The sequence below is a fragment of the Alosa pseudoharengus genome, unplaced genomic scaffold (genome assembly GCF_046254945.1).
Source record: "Alosa pseudoharengus isolate Yale_2024_CS ecotype anadromous, Long Island Sound unplaced genomic scaffold, YU_APseudo_1.1 YU_APseudo_1.1_scf_20, whole genome shotgun sequence".
Classification (NCBI taxonomy): domain Eukaryota; kingdom Metazoa; phylum Chordata; class Actinopteri; order Clupeiformes; family Clupeidae; genus Alosa; species Alosa pseudoharengus.
In genome coordinates this window covers 16,624,703-16,641,894 of record NW_027468664.1, presented here as the reverse complement: position 1 = coordinate 16,641,894, position 17,192 = coordinate 16,624,703, and the positions used below count along the sequence as shown (strand labels likewise).

General features: G+C 43.2%; 1 protein-coding gene across 1 annotated transcript in view; it reads left to right on the top strand.

Moving 5' to 3' along the window:
- Nucleotides 1-17,192, top strand: part of ptpro (protein tyrosine phosphatase receptor type O) — a 71,738-nt gene continuing 54,546 nt past the window's right edge. The window contains exon 1 of the mRNA XM_076296710.1: nt 1-126. Within this exon, the coding sequence (XP_076152825.1) occupies nt 79-126 (48 nt within the window). The 5' untranslated portion in view covers nt 1-78. The remainder of the gene's footprint in view (nt 127-17,192) is intronic.

The window sequence follows — 17,192 nt, the reverse complement described above, 5'->3', positions numbered from 1 at the left end:
AGCCAGCGATAGCGTCTAGAAGCAAAGCAAACTCTTCTGCCCTATCCTTTCATCTGCCAGGGGTTTAACATCTCAACAATGGCTCCATCGTTGACCTACGCGATATATCTTCTTTTGAGCATCCAGGTAGGTCTGCTATCCTATTTGGAAAGCCTTTTAACATGTCTGTAGGGAGACCATATGTTCTATGTGTCTGGTCGATTACACTGTGCATGACCGTTTGTGTCTAGACTTCGCGGAATATAACTGAACCAGCCTCAAAATCGGTTGCTGAATGGCAGAGGAAAGTGACATTTCTCTCTGAGGATGTTGAATGTATTGTCTCCGTGTAGATAACACACGCTGGCATGCAAAGTCGCTTTCGCTGCCGCTGAGCGTTTCTTATGGCAAAATTGGGTCATTCGGCTGAACCTATCTGTCGTGATTCCACTGCTGTTTTCATCACTAGGTTTGGGATCTTTTCATGCATGAAAAAGAAACACAAGCATTTGCCTTCTACTAAATGCACAATTTTGCCATATTAAGAACTTAGTCTGTCGGATTTTCTTTAAAACACTGAAGTAATTGACACCTGCCGGTGCCTCTGCAAATTCCATCAAACTAGAAACGTTGGACAATGGGCCTATAGTGTGCTATAAGATAGGAGTCCTGTCTCTCTCCACAACTTGTCACACTACAGAAGTGTGAATGCTATCATGCTTTCAACGCCACTGAAATTCTGTCATAAAATCCCATTAGGTAGTCTGCAACAATTAAAGAGACATTTGTTTCCTCCTGTCAATGAAGGAAGGCCAGGGTAAAGCCAGACTATTCCCTTAGAAATCAATAGCAAGCCAAGCTAAAACGTTCATCCATTAGGCCTGCTCAAAGCTGAGTATGTTATAATGCTCCCTCGATCAGGCCATATTCTACAACGAACACAAACCTACTCTTTAAGATTTCCTTGAATCTCAGGTAAGCAAAACTTGTGAGGGTAATCATTTGTACACAGTCCTTCTCTCTACCAGTGCATTTGTTAATGCATTTATAGGCCTAAGCTATAGGCATATAGCCTATTATGTTGTACAATATTTTACAAAGTTGTTTTGCCTGGTCTATTTGTGTTATTGTAGTAGGCATTTTATTATTAACATCTTATTACACAGTCAATGTCAAACTTATTTAGAACATGAAGCAGGCTCATGTAGCCTAGAGCTTCTTTCAGTAGTTCTGTGTTTGTAGGATGCTTTTCCTAATGTATTGTTCAGAAACCAGAGGGTGCAATAGGAAGTATTGCAAATGACTGTTTCCATGCCAACAAACTGTCGACAAACTACCAAAGGATATCACATCTGCATGCAACAGAACATCATTCAGATAGCTGCTGAGATAATATAATATTTAGATGCGATTTAAGTTAACCAAAGGACTCCCAAAAATGTTGAGATTATGAATGTTGTATTATGTATTATGAATTTCTGCAATAGCATGAAGAGGATATATATAAAAAAACAGAAACTAAATCACTGACATCAGCACTAATAAAAAACATAGACTCATGGTTACAAATGAAGCTGAATCCAACAAGCTACCAGCAGCAAGTTACAGGTTAGCCAGGAACTTGACATAATTAAATTATCTGCTGTGAAGATTGATTGCCTGCTTAATATGCTTTGGGGGGTGGGAGAGAGGCTTTAGGGCAGATGGAACCTGTTTCTCTATGTCCACGCTAGCAAGCACTTCCTCCTCTACCCACATCCCCCTCGCTGTGGTGACATCACCACTTAGAGCGCTGCAGTCACACCTGAGCCTGTAACCATAGCAATGGAAGCGGATGGAGTGACTGGAGCTCTGACAGTTGGATATTCACCGAAGCTCTCACATCTGAGAGGGAAAAAGTGCCCCCCCCCCCTCCAATTCTTTTTCTGTTTTTTGTTTTCTTGTGTTTCATTAGTGTTGTTCAATGTGCAGGTTCTCAATGGTGCTGGTGCTTGGTAGTCTGTGGCTTCAAATAGGCCTATATTTCAGTCAGGCTACCTTTTCTGATTTGCTGACACAGTAAGCATTAAACTCATTTTAATCCTTATCTTATACGATACGCTAACAAAAGCCATCTATCTGAATGATGGATTTTTATTTTCATTTCTTGAATTTTGATGAACTGATAAAAGGATTATAGCCTAAATGAATCTCAGTTCCCACTAAACATGTTATTCTTCCTTTTTAAAAAATACTTGGAATGTAAAATCCTGAATTGAACTGAAACACAGGCAGTGCATTTAAACAGCATTCATGAGGGGCAGCTCAGCCCATTTGCTGCTACTGACTGTCAACACATTGCCATTTCAGTGACATAAAAATGATAACCGTTGTGATGAAAGGTGCTGCAGCAGACACAGGTGTTATTGGGGCGAAAAAGCATGTCAGAGAGAGAGAGAGCATCCAACCTCTGTCTTAAGATCTTTCATGCCAGAGAAATTAAAAAATTAAGACAAATCCGAGGCACTCAAGAAGGATGTATATAAAATAAATATATATTTTCTTATTTGGCTACTTAAACTTGCCCAAACAGACCTGTTTTTTTCTGACATGCTAGAGAAATGTTTGCAGTGGTGTTGCGCTATAGAGGCCATGCAGTGGCCTAGTTGCCCTGCGTTGTGTAATTTTCAGGAGCAGGTAGTCCTGTCCTGTCCAGATGTCACTTGATTTGGGTGAAATTCACCAGCTGTGGTGCATGACCATGCTGTATGTACGCCCATGTATGCAAAGCTCCATATTGTTTCAATGTCACTTTTTTTTCTGTGAGGGCTTTAGCAGCCAAACTACACTTTCACATCAAATTGCTACTCCCCAGAGGTGGGTGGAGGTGGATGTACTGCTACAGTAATCGTGTTTCTGGCGAAGATAATATGAGCTGCTAATTGCTGCTTGAAGCTGAAAGCAATCAGATGTGCAAGTGAGTTCAATATAATGTCAAGGAGACTTAGAAGACCAGTATAATATTCTCATTGTCTCGTCTTTGGGCAAGACATTGACATGGACAAACAGCGCCCTCCACAATTATTGTCACACCTGTAAAGATGAGTAAAAAGTGTTATATTCATCTCAAACTGAAAAAATTAGAAAAATCCAAACTTTAGTTAAAGTAAATTGTTAAAGTAAATTCTCAGAATAAATTTGCTTCCCTTCAAGGTTGACTTTTTCCTTTTTCCTTGAATTGTTTTCAGTGTGAGACTTCATTGTGATAAATTACTAAATGGATATATTGTGTATATATATATATATATATATATATATATACCTGGATATATTGGATATACTTTTTAATGCAATGGGACAAGACGACAGTGTATTGTTCTGTTCCAAATTGGATGGTATAAATCCTTTTCAGAAGAAATGGAAAGTTTGGAATTGATCTTGGTTGCTTATGATAGCTACGAGGCAGAAACAATGATAGCATCTTTACCACACAAGATTCATTTTTGCAGTAGATCATTTGGGAAAACTAACCCCTAGTTCTACAGTTGGTTGTTGAAAGATGCTGTTGAAAGGTTACTCCTGTAAGCTCAGGATATATACATGGCACCCTCCTCCTTTCTCTGTCTACACACACACACACACACACACACAAACACACACACACACACACACACACACACACACACACACACACACACACACACACAATCCATGGCTCCCACAAGCCATGCAATTCCAGGATCTCGGCCTCTGAAAGATTAGCAAAAACCCATCTATGTTTGACCAAGATGGGTGAGAATGGGCGTGGAAAATGGGCACAGGGACAGCACCCCCCCCCCCAACCCCCGTTCTAGAGCTTAAAATATTGCGATGGTGACTGTCTCCTTGATTAATTTATAGGAGTCGGCCGCTCAACCGCAGTGGCTTTTCTTATTGTTCTCATTATTTCAGGCGAGCCAAATCTCATTTTCAACATGCATTTCCCTCTAAATTCATCCTCTGATAGCATCTTTGTAATAAGGTTATATAATGAATGGTCCCTCTATTTTTGGCTGGCACATATATTGCTAATGTGCCTCCAAGTGCCACGTAATATAGATTCTGCCGTTGCGAGCTGAAATGACTGATCATTTTTAATCTCCTCCTCCGCCGTATAAGACAGGACTCCATTAACTTCAGTTAGAACAAAGAGCAGTGTCTTTTGAAGAATTCAGAGGAGAAGATGAAGTTTTGCTGAAGATCGCATCTGGCATATCCTATATAGTGCAGATTATATACAGTATCTATATAGCAGACATCACTCAATTTATGGATATATCCAACTATATCTGTTGCATCCTTCTATAAGACTCAGCACACATAAGCTCACCCACTGTGCTTAAAAATGGATTGAGACAAAAGTGTGATATATATTGCAATAACCCACAATCTATGGCCTTGATGATGATGATGATGATGATGGTAATGATGATATTTATTGGAAATGCAGTCATATTTATGGAAATGATGTAATGCCTAATGTAAAAGTAGAAAATGAAAGTAGACTGTATGGCAACACAGGTCATCTGGCTCTTTGTGTGGCTCCATAGTTTGGTGTTACACTGATTACTATAAATGTTTGAATGCATTAAGGATATTGTGATCAGAGGATAATTTTGTGTCCCTTTGACATCAGTGCTCCATGCCATGAAAAAAAATAGATCTGGTCCCTATATTTCCTTTAGTCTCCCATTCAGGCCTGTCACATTATCAATTAAGTGCAGGCTCGTCATGGCAGTTTAGGCTAATAAAGATCTGATTAGCTTTTTATCTGTGCTCATTAGCTCACGGCACCACCCCTGAATGCAGGGTCTGAACATAGAGAGAGAGAGAAAGAGAGAGAGATAGAGAAAGAGAGAGAGAGAAATAAAGTGCATCAAAGATCAGCTGCACTGTAGCCCCGGCAGCAGGCGCCTTTACCCATTCCTTTTGAACTTGTTCTCTACTATTTGAAGATGCTCGTTTCGTGAGTGCATATTTTTTTTTTAAAAAGGTGGGGGGGGGGGGGGGGGGGGGGGCTGGTATGATGTCCTAACATGAAAAATGAAGATGTGTGATGAGATGTTTGAGTTGATGTTGAAGTCTGAGCGGCAGAGATTATCAAATAGTGTCAGCTATGCAATGATATCATGAATTACCCATCCTCATTGCCCATGTATTCCAGTGTTATTATACTCAGACTGTTTTTGTTTGATATGCATGTCACAGTCAACAAAATCACTTGATAAATAGGCATAAGCAAGAAGTGGCTACATGGGTGACGGTAGTTGATGAACATTAGCATACATCATTTGTACCCCTAATGCACCACTTATTCAGAAAAAAAATATCTTGTCAATCAAGGAATCCCTTGTCTGGCTTCAATTGCGTTTTGGCTAGTATAGGTTATATAGGTTCTTTCGCACTTTATTATAAGCAAAACTGATTTTTGGGTTTCGTTTGTTCATTTGGCCAAATAATGAGAATGAAGGAAAGAGAGGAGAGGGAGGAAAAACATTTACTTTCACTTGCACTACAAGCACCAACATCAACCTCTCAGAGACTTGAATGGTCTCTGGATTGTGATTGAGATCGTAGAGATCAGTAAAGTGATCATAAAATCTCATAAAAATCTCTTCAGTAATGGGATTGCAGTCAAAAGTCAACTACATGGGCTCTATTGCTATTATCTTCTAGCTTCTGTACTTCTGTTTCCTCTCTAAACCCTTTCATGTTGCACAGGAGAAATACAATAGTATCTTTGCACCATATCTCCTGATATTTCACACTCCTAAAGTCATAAGGATTATGGGGTTTACTATGAATGGTAGAAGCGATGAGTTTTTGATATGTAATGGTTCCTTTGTTTTTTGTGAAACTGAATGTTATGTGGATGGTAATATAGCTGTTTTGCAAAGAGGCAAGGTTATGATTGCACAATTCAATGTTCGATCTACAAAGAAGTTATCTTTTTTATTTTACTGCAAATTAAGTTGGACACCTGTATTGTTTGCCTACAAAGTAGTATCCGGTTCTGCTCCCACCTGCTTAAATGCCCTCATACAGACATATGCTACCTCCCGACCGTTGCGTTTCTCAGACAAACAACATCTAGCTCTGCCACCTATACGCTCAGGCCAATCCAAACTTTTCTCATCTGTTGTTCTTCGTTGGTGGAACACGCTACCAGTTCCCACTAGAGCAGGGACATCCCTCTCCATCTTCAAAAAACTCCTGAAGAGCCAGCTCTTCAGAGAATATCTCCTCTCGTAGCACTACTTACAACTAGCCTTGCTAATTCTAGCACTTATCACCTGACTAGAACTGACACTTGACTATAAAAACAGCACTCACTGATACACTTGTTCTTATTGTACCCTATTTTAAATTGTTTCAAATTGTTCTAGAGAATTGTTGGAAAAATTGTTTTAAAAAGCTTTAAACTGTTTACCATGTTGTAAGTCACTTCGGTTAAAAATGCGTCAGCCAAATGTCATGTAATGTAATGTAATGTATGGGGTGAAAGATTATGTACTGATTATGTGATGGTATGTGAAGAGTTAGCGTGATTAAATGCACTAGTGCTTGAGACAGTACGATAGAAACATTAACAATGGTAACATCAATGCACCAAACAATTTGGCAGGGACCTTTCCTTTGCCCCCTTACCCATCTCCCAGAAGGGCAGCGCCCATTGAGCTGGTTTTGGCCTGTCTCCTCTCATTACGCCACAGTCGCCCTGATGGGACCTGGCAAATGCAGCACGGATTTGAGCACAGAGCTCCCAAATAATACTGGTGGGAGAGTGTGTGTGGTTTTTTTTTTTTCAATTTCCAATTTCAACCCCACCCACACACACACACACACACACACACACACACGCACACACACTTCAGTTACTGGATATGACGGTGCAGCAGAAAATGAGGTTCATTAGACGGATAAACAGGCCTCATAGCCAAGTGTGTTGGTGACATAGGGGACCCATTCAGTGTGAGAAGACCCTCCACAGGCTCCAGATGAAATGATTCGGGCTGATAAGCAACTAACCGAACCACAGAGGCCCATTGTCAGCGCATGTAATATCCGTTATGCAACGTCCTAATTGCTCTAATATTGGTTTTTCACCACATCCTCAAAACCCAGAAGTCGTGGCCTGTACAGACCTAGTTTACGAGGTGAAAAAAAACCTTCTTACTCACTGTAGTTACAGATACTCCGAGAGGAACGAGGCAATGCATTATGTCAACATCTCATTGTAAAGTCTTCTGGATCTCGGCAGGTGTTCCCTGGAGTGTGTTGCTGCTAGCCTCGCTTCGTGTGGTAAAGACACTGTGTTTTTATAAACCCCCCTTCATTTGCTGCCGCTGTCTGCTCTGCCCAACCCCCCCCCCACCCCCCAGGGAGGCTTAGCAGCACAGATGTGTACGGGGGAGTCACACAGCACACAACATCACTTTGCTTATGACAGTGGATGCTCTGCAGACAGGCAATTTGGGTACCTAAGAGACGTAGAGAGACCCAGACAAATATGTGGTTGGTCCATTTGTGTCTGTATGTGTCTGAGTGGCTGTGTCCTTAAGTGTGTGCATGTGTGTGTGTGTGTGTGTGCATTTTTCAATATTGCCCTGTAGCCATCCCCTCTCCGCCTCTTTCTCATTGTCAAGAAGTGTCCCAGAGAAGAGGAAGACTGTCGAGAAAATGTCGAAAGCAGAACTGCTGACCCGAGTCTGTTGTCAATCAAGGCCATTCTCCTTGAGAGGCCCATCGATTTGGCCAATGGCGTCCTGTCAAGAGGAGGAAGTAGGCTTTTCTATAGTCCAAACAGAGGGATTTATGAGCTGACTCCCATCCCATTCCATCCCATCCTGTCCTGTCCTCTCCTCCCTGCCCAGACCACAAGTGTTAATTGAATCCGAGAGGGAGGAGGCAGTGATGAGTTTGCAAAAGGAGCCATTGTTGTTTCCTCCATTCACTTTGGCAGCAGGCGGCTGGGCGTCCCACAGTGAAGGCTTATTGTGTTTTTTTTCAGTGTGAGTGTGTCTGTGTGTGTGTGTGTGTGTGTGTGTGTGTGTGTGTGTGTGTCTGTGTGTTGTTGTTGGTCGTGGGGGTGGGTGTTGGGGAGCAGGTTGTTTGCCTGGCTCAGTCCAACTGTCAACACAGAGAGCGTTGTACATTCCTCTGTGTTTTCTTTTAATTATGCACTGCAGGGTCCTCAACCTAGCATCAGCACAACTTCCCCTCATGCAATTAGAATATCTTATAGGCAGGCAGGCGGGCAGGCACCCAACCTCGGTGCCTGAGCCTCGACTCTGACAGCTCCCCCCCCTCCCTTTAATTGTGAAATGGCACCCTGATTTTTGTTGTTTCTGCACACAGGCAGCGGAAGAATGCGATTGATTTGTGTGTATTTTGTTGTTATTGAAAGGATGAAGGATTGGAAAAAAGGGCAGGTGATGGGTCGCGTTGTCGGGTGATGGGTTCATAGTCATTTAACACATACTCACACACACACACACACACACACATACACACACACACATACAAACCCAAACCCAGGCTCCCCACAATAGTAGTGAATGTGGGTTTTCGGCCTTCACCAAAAAACTGACTGTAGGGATAATGTGTCAGTTCATGGATGTTGACTATCTCTTGATGTGGTGTGTTGTAGCTAGGTGTGTGGTTCTTTAACGCCGCATTTGATAAAAAAAGATGTTATTCCCCTTTTTCTAAATTTGATAGTTGAAATGCATGTGATTCTGTATTATGCTGTGTATGGCTTTGATTCGCTCTGATGCCAGTTCCCGTGTTAGTTGATGGATCACATCAAGACACTGGCATCCTCCTGATCGGTTGAGATTTCTCAGCTTTGTGTCCTTTGCTGCGGTGCCAACTGGCACGGTTACCTGGCAATGAATAATGCTGCAAGAAAACTATGGCGATCGCGCAGAAAGCCGTAGCGCTGCATGCAGGCGGAGAAAACCATGTCACCGAGACAAAAGTGGCACCGGGCCCCTGGATAGGCACAGTGGAGAATGAGCAAAGCCACAAAGATGATCAAGTATTTGCATAGTAACTGTTGGTCTGCTTTCTTTGTGGTGTTTCTGTGTGTTTTATCTAGCCCAATTGCTTCAGCAAGCAGGTGTGTGTTCATTTGTGTGTGTGTGTGTGTGTTTGGGGGAGGGGTGGTATGTTTATGTGTGTGTGTGTACATTACACACACAGGCCTCAAACAACAAAAGGAGAGAGCCCAGGCAACAAAACAGTAGTGTTTGCTTGTCGGCTCGTAATTTGCGCTGATTAAACACTACTAGCATGGCCGCATGTGTAAGCTAGCGTGGGCGCATGTGTGGGAGCTAGATGTGGGAGCCCTGCTTTATCTCCGACACCACGGAGACCTCTTGGCCTAATCTGCGACACCCAAAAGTGTGGCCCAGCGGCACAGATTACGGCACCAATGATTAGTGCACTTTCACTTTTTTTTTGTGCGGATTAACGTACGCGTTGGATAATCCCTGACAGAGCCTCTCATCTGCCCACACAGCTTTTTGTGTGTGCGGGTGTGTGTGTGTGTGTGAGAGTGTTGTTGAGTGTTTGTTGTTTTTGGCATTTTTTTTTTTTTTGTGATGCAAAAGAATCTCACAGGAAGTGGCGAATTGCAAATTCTGTCCAGGCAGGGAGGGTTCTTTAGGCTGAGCCGCCACTTCGCACGCTTCCCACAAAGGGACTCTCAGAGGGAAGAGGGAGAAGCCAAGTCGTACTATGGAGAGGGAATCTAGTCAATGTCAAGCATTGATGGAGGGGATGGCAGAGAATGAGAGAGAGGAAGGAGAAAGTGAGAAGAGAGAGCGAGAGAGAGAGAGAGATGGAGTGAGAGAGTGAGAGATGGAGTGAAAGAGACAGAGATGTCTAAAGCTTTAGGAGAGAATGAGAAGAGAGAGTGAGAAAGATGGAGTGAGTAAGAGAGAGAGAGAGAGAGAGAGAGAGAGAGTGTGACAGGAGAGAGCGAAAGAGAGAGAGAGGCGTCTAAAGCTTTAGGAGGGGGGGTTCTCATTCATAGGCTAATGCCTTCTCTGCTGCCATGTCTCTTGGCCGGCTGGAAGTTGTCAAAAGGCCTCCAACAGGGGCATGGGGGGGGGGGGTTCCGCTGAGGTGGCTTATCCTCTGCCTGCATCTCTCCTCAATATGGTGTGAGTGTGTGTGTGTGTGTGTGTGTGTGTGTGGGGGGGGGGGGTGCTCAGAGAAGAATATAGTTTGCATGATAATATTGGCAGCTGTCTGTGGGTGACAGCCTTCATCCGTGGCTGCGTGACCCCCCCCCCCCCCCCCCCCATTCTTTTACTCAAACAGAGGTCAGACCCCTTGTTTCATCACCCGTCCCACCACTGTGTGCATGCATTTATGTGAGCGAGAGAGATTGAGTGTGTGTGTATGTGTGTGTGTGTGTGTGTGTGTGTGTGTGTGTGTGTGTTTACATGCCAAACGGATGCCAGCGTCCTTTGCCTGGATTATGTGTGTCCAATGCTCAAAGTGTTCAGACAATGCTGCCTTTCACCTTGGGCAGAGGAGAGGGGTTGAATGTGCGTGTGTGTGTGTGTGTGTGTGTGTGTGGGGGGGGGGGGGGGGTGAAGGGTTCCACTGCTTCAGGGGGTGTCACACTTTAGAAGATCATATGAACCACAGTTCCCCTTCAGACAAGGGCCAGAAGAATGCCTTTGAATGTTTATGCTCAGCATGTGTGCCTGTGTGTGTGTTTGTGTGTGTGTGTGTGTGTGTGTGTGTGTGTGTGTGTGTGTGTGTGTGTGTGTGTGTGTGTGTGTGTGTGTGTGTGTGAGTGTGTGTGTGTGAGTGTGTGTGTGTGGGTCTATATGATTGAGCATGCTTACATTTGTGTGTATGTATCTCTGCTTCTGCCTAGCAGTCTAATTTTAAAGTAGTAATCGTTAAGTATTTGTGAAGCTGTGCAGTGGACACATTTATTGCTATAAATCATTAAATTCAGTCTTCTGATGTCTTATATTAAAATTCATGACTATAAATTCAGATGTACAAAAGGATCAGAGCTTTTTGTTGACTTGAAGTGGTTTGGTTGAGGTTATGCTAGTTGGTAGGAACATTTGAGGAACAACTTGTCACAGTAACGAGGGTCAGTTCAGGGGGAGGGATTTGCAGTTCCAGACAGTAGCAGTGTTCTGGCATGCCATCCCAACTCTGCCACGCAATGCCTGAGAAAGGGGTACAAAGAGAAAGAAAGAGAAAGTGTGTCTGTAAGGGATGAAGTGATGTGTGTGTGTGTGTGTTTGTGTGTGTGTGTGTCTGAGTAATTATGGTGATTGTGAATGTGCGTGTGTGTGTGTGTTCAAGTCTGAAGTGATTGTGTGTGTGTGTCTGTATCTGTGTGGGTGTGTGTGTGTGTGTGTGTGTGTGTGTGTGTGTGTGTGTGTGTAAGCGGTGAAGTAATTGTGTGTGTGTGTAAGCGGTGAAGTAATTGTGTGTGTGTGTGTGTGTTTGCACACATTCGTGGCTCAGTCAGCGGCGTGTTCATGGTTGACTGTCCGTCTTGTTTAGCTCTGGGGCAGAAATGAGCTTTTGACTCCACACACATCAATGTGTGTGTGTGTGTGTGTGTGTGTGTATGTGTGTGTGTGTGTGTGTGTGTGTGTGCATGCTCTTCGTCTCGTCTCAGGGCGGGGGAGGAAGAGACACAAAATGGCAGGGCAGCTTAAGAATCTGTCAGGAGCCACAAGGGGCCTTATTCTTTCGTTTTTGTCTGCATCATTGTGTCTCAGTCTGCATTGTGTAATATCTGGTGCATCACATGTTTGATAGATGGTGTACTATGTGGTTTTGTGTGGTTGTGTGTGTGTGTGTGTGTGTGTGTGTGTGTGTGTGTGTGTGTGTGTGTGATTGAGCATGCTTGCATTTATGTGTGTGTGTATATGTGTGAGTGATTGAACATTGTTGCGTGTGTGTGTGTGTGTGTGTGTGTGTGTGTGTGTGTCTCTGAAAAGAGATGTTCTGTTTACCACTGTTTGATTTTGAAAAATGTGTTCTCATATTGAGAAGGCACTCTAATATTTCTATTCTTGTGTCAAAGCTTTTATCTATAGTTTTTAAACGGGACAAACTGCTGTGGCTCTTCGCCATACAACAGTCCCTTAAGCCAGCTTACAGCAACAAATCCACTACTTCTCAGAAATGTATGGACTGTTTCTTTAATGGCAGATTGGTGTCATCATTCTTAAACGGCTCTGTGGATGGGCCCAGAGGCAGCATTATTTTTGGTAGACACGTGCCTCTGTGTGATGGGCCATGAGATATGCTCTAATGCAAGAAGTGTTTTATTTTCCATTTAAAGGCTAGTGGTGAACTCCCCTATAGAAAACGTAAAAACAATTGATTTGTCAGTCTGAAGCCTGTCTAATTGATCCTTTTATTTGAGTGATTTGTTCTTTTTCAGTGTGCACCTCTGCGTTTGTGATTTACCGTAAATCCCTGGAATTTGACAGTAAAAATGGTTAAAATAGTTAAAAATGGGTTATGTTTTAACTTTTATCTGTGGGCGCATAATTCTAAAGGCAAAGATTTATCAACATCTCTCAAAATGGTAACCCAAAGGAACTCCTTAAGCCAAACACACACCTAGGCGACTCCAAAGTGCACACTGTGTGTTGAGTCCTGTTTGGTTGCTTTGTGTTGCCTGTGTGGGCAGAAAAGAGGACATAGTGCAAACAGCTATGACTGCCCACCATCAACTAGCACGTATGCTACATTCTGCTGCGTGATATGTTGGTGCAGATAAACAAAGCTAGCTTACCATTTCCACACTACTCTTGTTCAGTGCATATAGTAGATACATCAAGAATATTTTCCATAACATGTTCCAAATCACACAGGCTGAGGAGAAAAAAGGTAAATTAGATTTATTAGATTCAGTCATCCAGTGGCAAAACACAAACTACCAGGAGTCTCTCCTTATGAGAATATCTGATGATTACACTGTGCTTCTTAGCAACAAGTAAGGCATGCCTAAACAGCCAATCAGAGCAATTATTTTCCTGATTTAACTTGTTGAATTGGCTGTAAACGGACATCTGTCATACATACCACACAGATTAGAGATGCTCATAGACTGGCCAGACGTTATCAGACGTCTGACGTTCGGCTTGATCTGTGGTCCCTATATTAAAAAAGAAATACTGATCAACATCCATTTCTTGAATGTGTAGACTGAAGTTTAAAAGTGAATACAAATAACAGATTACAACCTTGTCCCAGTTTTACATAGAAATCACTTTTCCATAACCAACTACAGCTAACTGTAAATGGATCAATCTTGAACAAAGAAACGACAGCTTAAAAATAATGATATGCAACACATCAAATAACAGATTACAACCTTGTCCCAGTTTTACATAGAAATCACTTTTCCATAACCAACTACAGCTAACTGTAAATGGATCAATCTTGAACAAAGAAACGACAGCTTAAAAATAATGATATGCAACACATCAGCATAATTTGAGCGTATTTTGGGAATTAGTCTTAAAAAGACTTTCAAGCATTTCACAGAGTCTACATGGACTGTCTCCTGGGTGTTTCGCGGCCGGGCTAATTAAAGTCAATAACAACCAGAGCCCCTCTCTGAAGTAGGAGTAACAGACCTCAGGATGTTTGGATACTAAATTTTGTATCTGCTTGAATTGATAGCAGTCTATGCCCCCTACCATTAAACAAAATACTAAGTGAAACATTAAATACTTTGTATCCTATCTATCATTATTGCATGCTTTTGGCTAAAATAAATCACATAAAGTCAAAATTCAGGTGTGAAATCAGAGTTGAGAGTGAGTGAGAGAGGTGGATGTTTGAAATGTGGCAGGTTCAGTTCCGGATGTTATCTGATTAAAGCTTTGCCCTCTTCGATCTGGTGTCCCAAATGTAAAACAAGGAAAAAGGTGTTTCCACACTTGAACTCTGGTCCCTTGATCTCTGTATCTGTATCCCTGTGTACCCCTCAGTATCTACAGTAGGTGTGTGTTTACCCCTTTAGGTAATCATCTTTCTGTAACCCTCTCCAACTGTATTACTGTTCCTCGTTTGCAGTATATTGCCCAAGTCCAGAGATTTATTTGTAATTAAGCTGTGCATACAGCTCTTGCCACATTGCAGCCATCATGGACCTTCGCTTGCTGTGTTGAATAAATCAACTAGTGTTGTTTCTCTCTCTCTCTCTGTCTCTCTCTCTCTTTAGACTTCTTCTCGCTCTTCCTGTACACACTCTCTCTCCTTCTCTTTCTTCCCCTCCCTTCCTCCCTCTCTCATCTCTCTCTCTCTCTCTCATTCCCTCCATCCCTCCCTCCCGTCCCTCTCTCTGAGTCTTGCATGTGAAGGGATGTGATGAGTCAGTTGAGCCTGTGTGCTGCGTGCTTTGTGTCGCTCGCTGCTCCCGGATCAGCTGGTGAGCCCCCTGCCTCTGACATCTGAAGGAGGCCGGGCGGCGCGGGCGCTGAGGCTAAATCAGTCAGCGGAACACAGGTCGCCGCTGTGCTCTTCCTTCTCCTCCTCCTCCTCCTCCTCTTCTTCCTCTTCCTCCTTCACCGCGCGTTGGCCTAGTCTTGTGAGATGCGATGTGACAGCTCGGGAAATTTGTTTGCAATCATATCATAGGCAGGCAGCGCTGTCTAGCCCTCCCTGGACCGGAGGTTCATCCGTTCTGTTATTGTTTTCCTCTCCTTGTCTTTCCTCCCTGTCTCTTTCTTTCTCTCTTTGTCTCTTGTGTCTGTTTCTTTCTCTCTCTATGCTTTTGTTTTCTAACTCTCTCCCTCTCCCTATCTCTTTAGCTCTCTTTCTCTTTTCTCCTGTCTTCTTCTCTCTCTTTCTTTCTTTCTTTCTTTCTTTCTGTCATACCTTCCCCTTTCTCTCCCGATCCTTCTGTCTCTCCAGCTCACACAGAGACCCTCACCATCTTTCTTCCTAGTTGTCCTTGAGAGTCTCAGAAAAACATAATTAAGGTCCTCTCATTATCATGCCTATTTTAATAATGCATATTTATAAGACAGTGGGGGAAATGCATATATTTTCCTCCTTCATGAGCAGGCAAGATGTGGCTGAATATGTATGCCGATTTTAAACAATTTAATGATTTTAACAGTCTTGCCAGTTTGCCAGTGCACACACGTTGCTAAAGTCAAGGAGCCAGTGAAAATGAGCTCCCCATCAACATGTTCTCTTCCCCTGGCACATTCTGTCCCTCTGGGTCATTCCATTCTCTGTGATTGATGGTCCTGGTGTTTAAACTGTGGCCATATGGAGGCTCATTATCAATTGTCACTCTGCTGGTCTCCCCAGTGACTGCAGGTTGAGGCCAAGGGAGCTGAACTGTGACCTCTCCAGAACTTTCTTAGAAAAAAAAAAGATGTGACAATGACTCTTGTGCCCTATGATAAACTTTAAACTCTCTCATTCTCTCTCTCTCTCTCACTCTCTCTCTCTCACTCTCTCTCTCGCTCACTCACTCACTCACTCACTCTCTTCCACACAAACACACACACACAGACACGCACACACAAGATTAAGATTTGCCAAGACAGATGTGCTTCTGTTCGCCCAGTTTGACAATGAAGCCATATGTGCTGTGATGGCGTCTGTGTGTGTGTGTGTGTGTGTGTGTGTGTGTTTGTGTGTGATGCTGTCATAGGCCACTGTGTGATGTTCACAGTGTCCTGTTATGGCTTGGAGCCTAACATTCTAGTTTCTCTGCATTACCCTGACAGGCATGACACAACATTTCAAACAGCTCATATCAAAACATGAGCGGCAGTACCAAAAAAAAAAAAAACATAAGTCAAACAGTCAAGCCTGCAGTGCATCAAACACAATGAGTTCCACTGCATTGTTCAGCCATTTCACGGTGTTGCACACAAGCTATTTGAACCGCAGAAGAAGGAAAATGCATTTGTTTATTTGTTTGTTTTTGTTTTGCATTGTTCCCCTGGGTCCCAAAGCATTAATTGGATGTCATTACCCCGCATTAATGAATTCCACTGCAACTAGGAATGGAAATAAATGTTTTAATTTGTGCAAGGGATAAACCTGGCGATTTCGCTCGTCTTTGTCGTGTCAGTAAATGACTTAAGGGGTAAGGATTAACTCGTTGACAGACAAGCAGAAAAGGGGCTTAGAAATCCACATGCTTGCAGTTTCCTTAATACATTGTAGTCGTGTCTTCTTTGTTTGTGCTTTGCGGTGTTCCCTCTCTCGTGTTCCTTGAGGAACTGATTCGCATTCCGAAGGATCAACAGCTGAGTTGTTCCGACTGGCGATGTTGTTTCTTCGGTGCTAATCTTGGAAGAAATAATTTGCAGTTTAGGTTGAGAGTTTGGACAGCATCTACTGGGAAGTCCCTGATCACTTTTGCATGAAAGTAGCATTGAAGAAACCCGACAATGCAAATTAAAGCTCGCCGATGAGATCAGTCTATTGCCATGCTTTCCGTCCTCTTTCCGTGTCTTTGAAAGCACAGGCAATCTGTCTCTTGCAGCATGATGGCTTTTTTATGATGCAACTGAAGTTAATATCAGCCTGGAGGTTTTATCATTCCCCTGTTGATGACAATCAAGGCTCGCGTGCACGCCAGGCTCCCTTCCTGTCAAGAAAAATAATTGAGTCTTTTTGCTCTCCTGCTTCTCCTCACGAGTCCTCGGAGAGAGAGCTTCCTGAATTTGATGTTGAGTCAGTAGTGCCCTTCTGAAAACACACACACACCACTTGCCCTTTTAAAACAGTGTTGCTTGCTATGGTGGGTTAATTATGGGTCTATGGTATTTGCAGTGTGCCTTTTCTCAAGCATGAGATATATATATATATATATTTTGCACTTCTCACTTCTCTTGTGGAGGGGCAAGCAGAGGAAAAGGCAGAAGGGCTCTGTGGATGGCAGAGAGAGAGATATGGGAGGATGCTGAAAGGACAGAGAAAGAAAGAGATACTGTAGATAGATGAAATGGACAGGAGGGGTGGTGAGCATCCAGCATTGTGGTTTGGTCACGTTTATCGGTGCAGGATGAACGCACTGAGAGGCAGGAAACAGTAATTGGGAGAATTGGCAGCGCCGCCTCCATTTCCTCATCACTTTCCCCCTCCGCCCGCTTGCTGGAGGCGACCGAAAGACAAGGTGTACTACCCCTCCCTCTCCCTGTCCATGGTACCTTAAA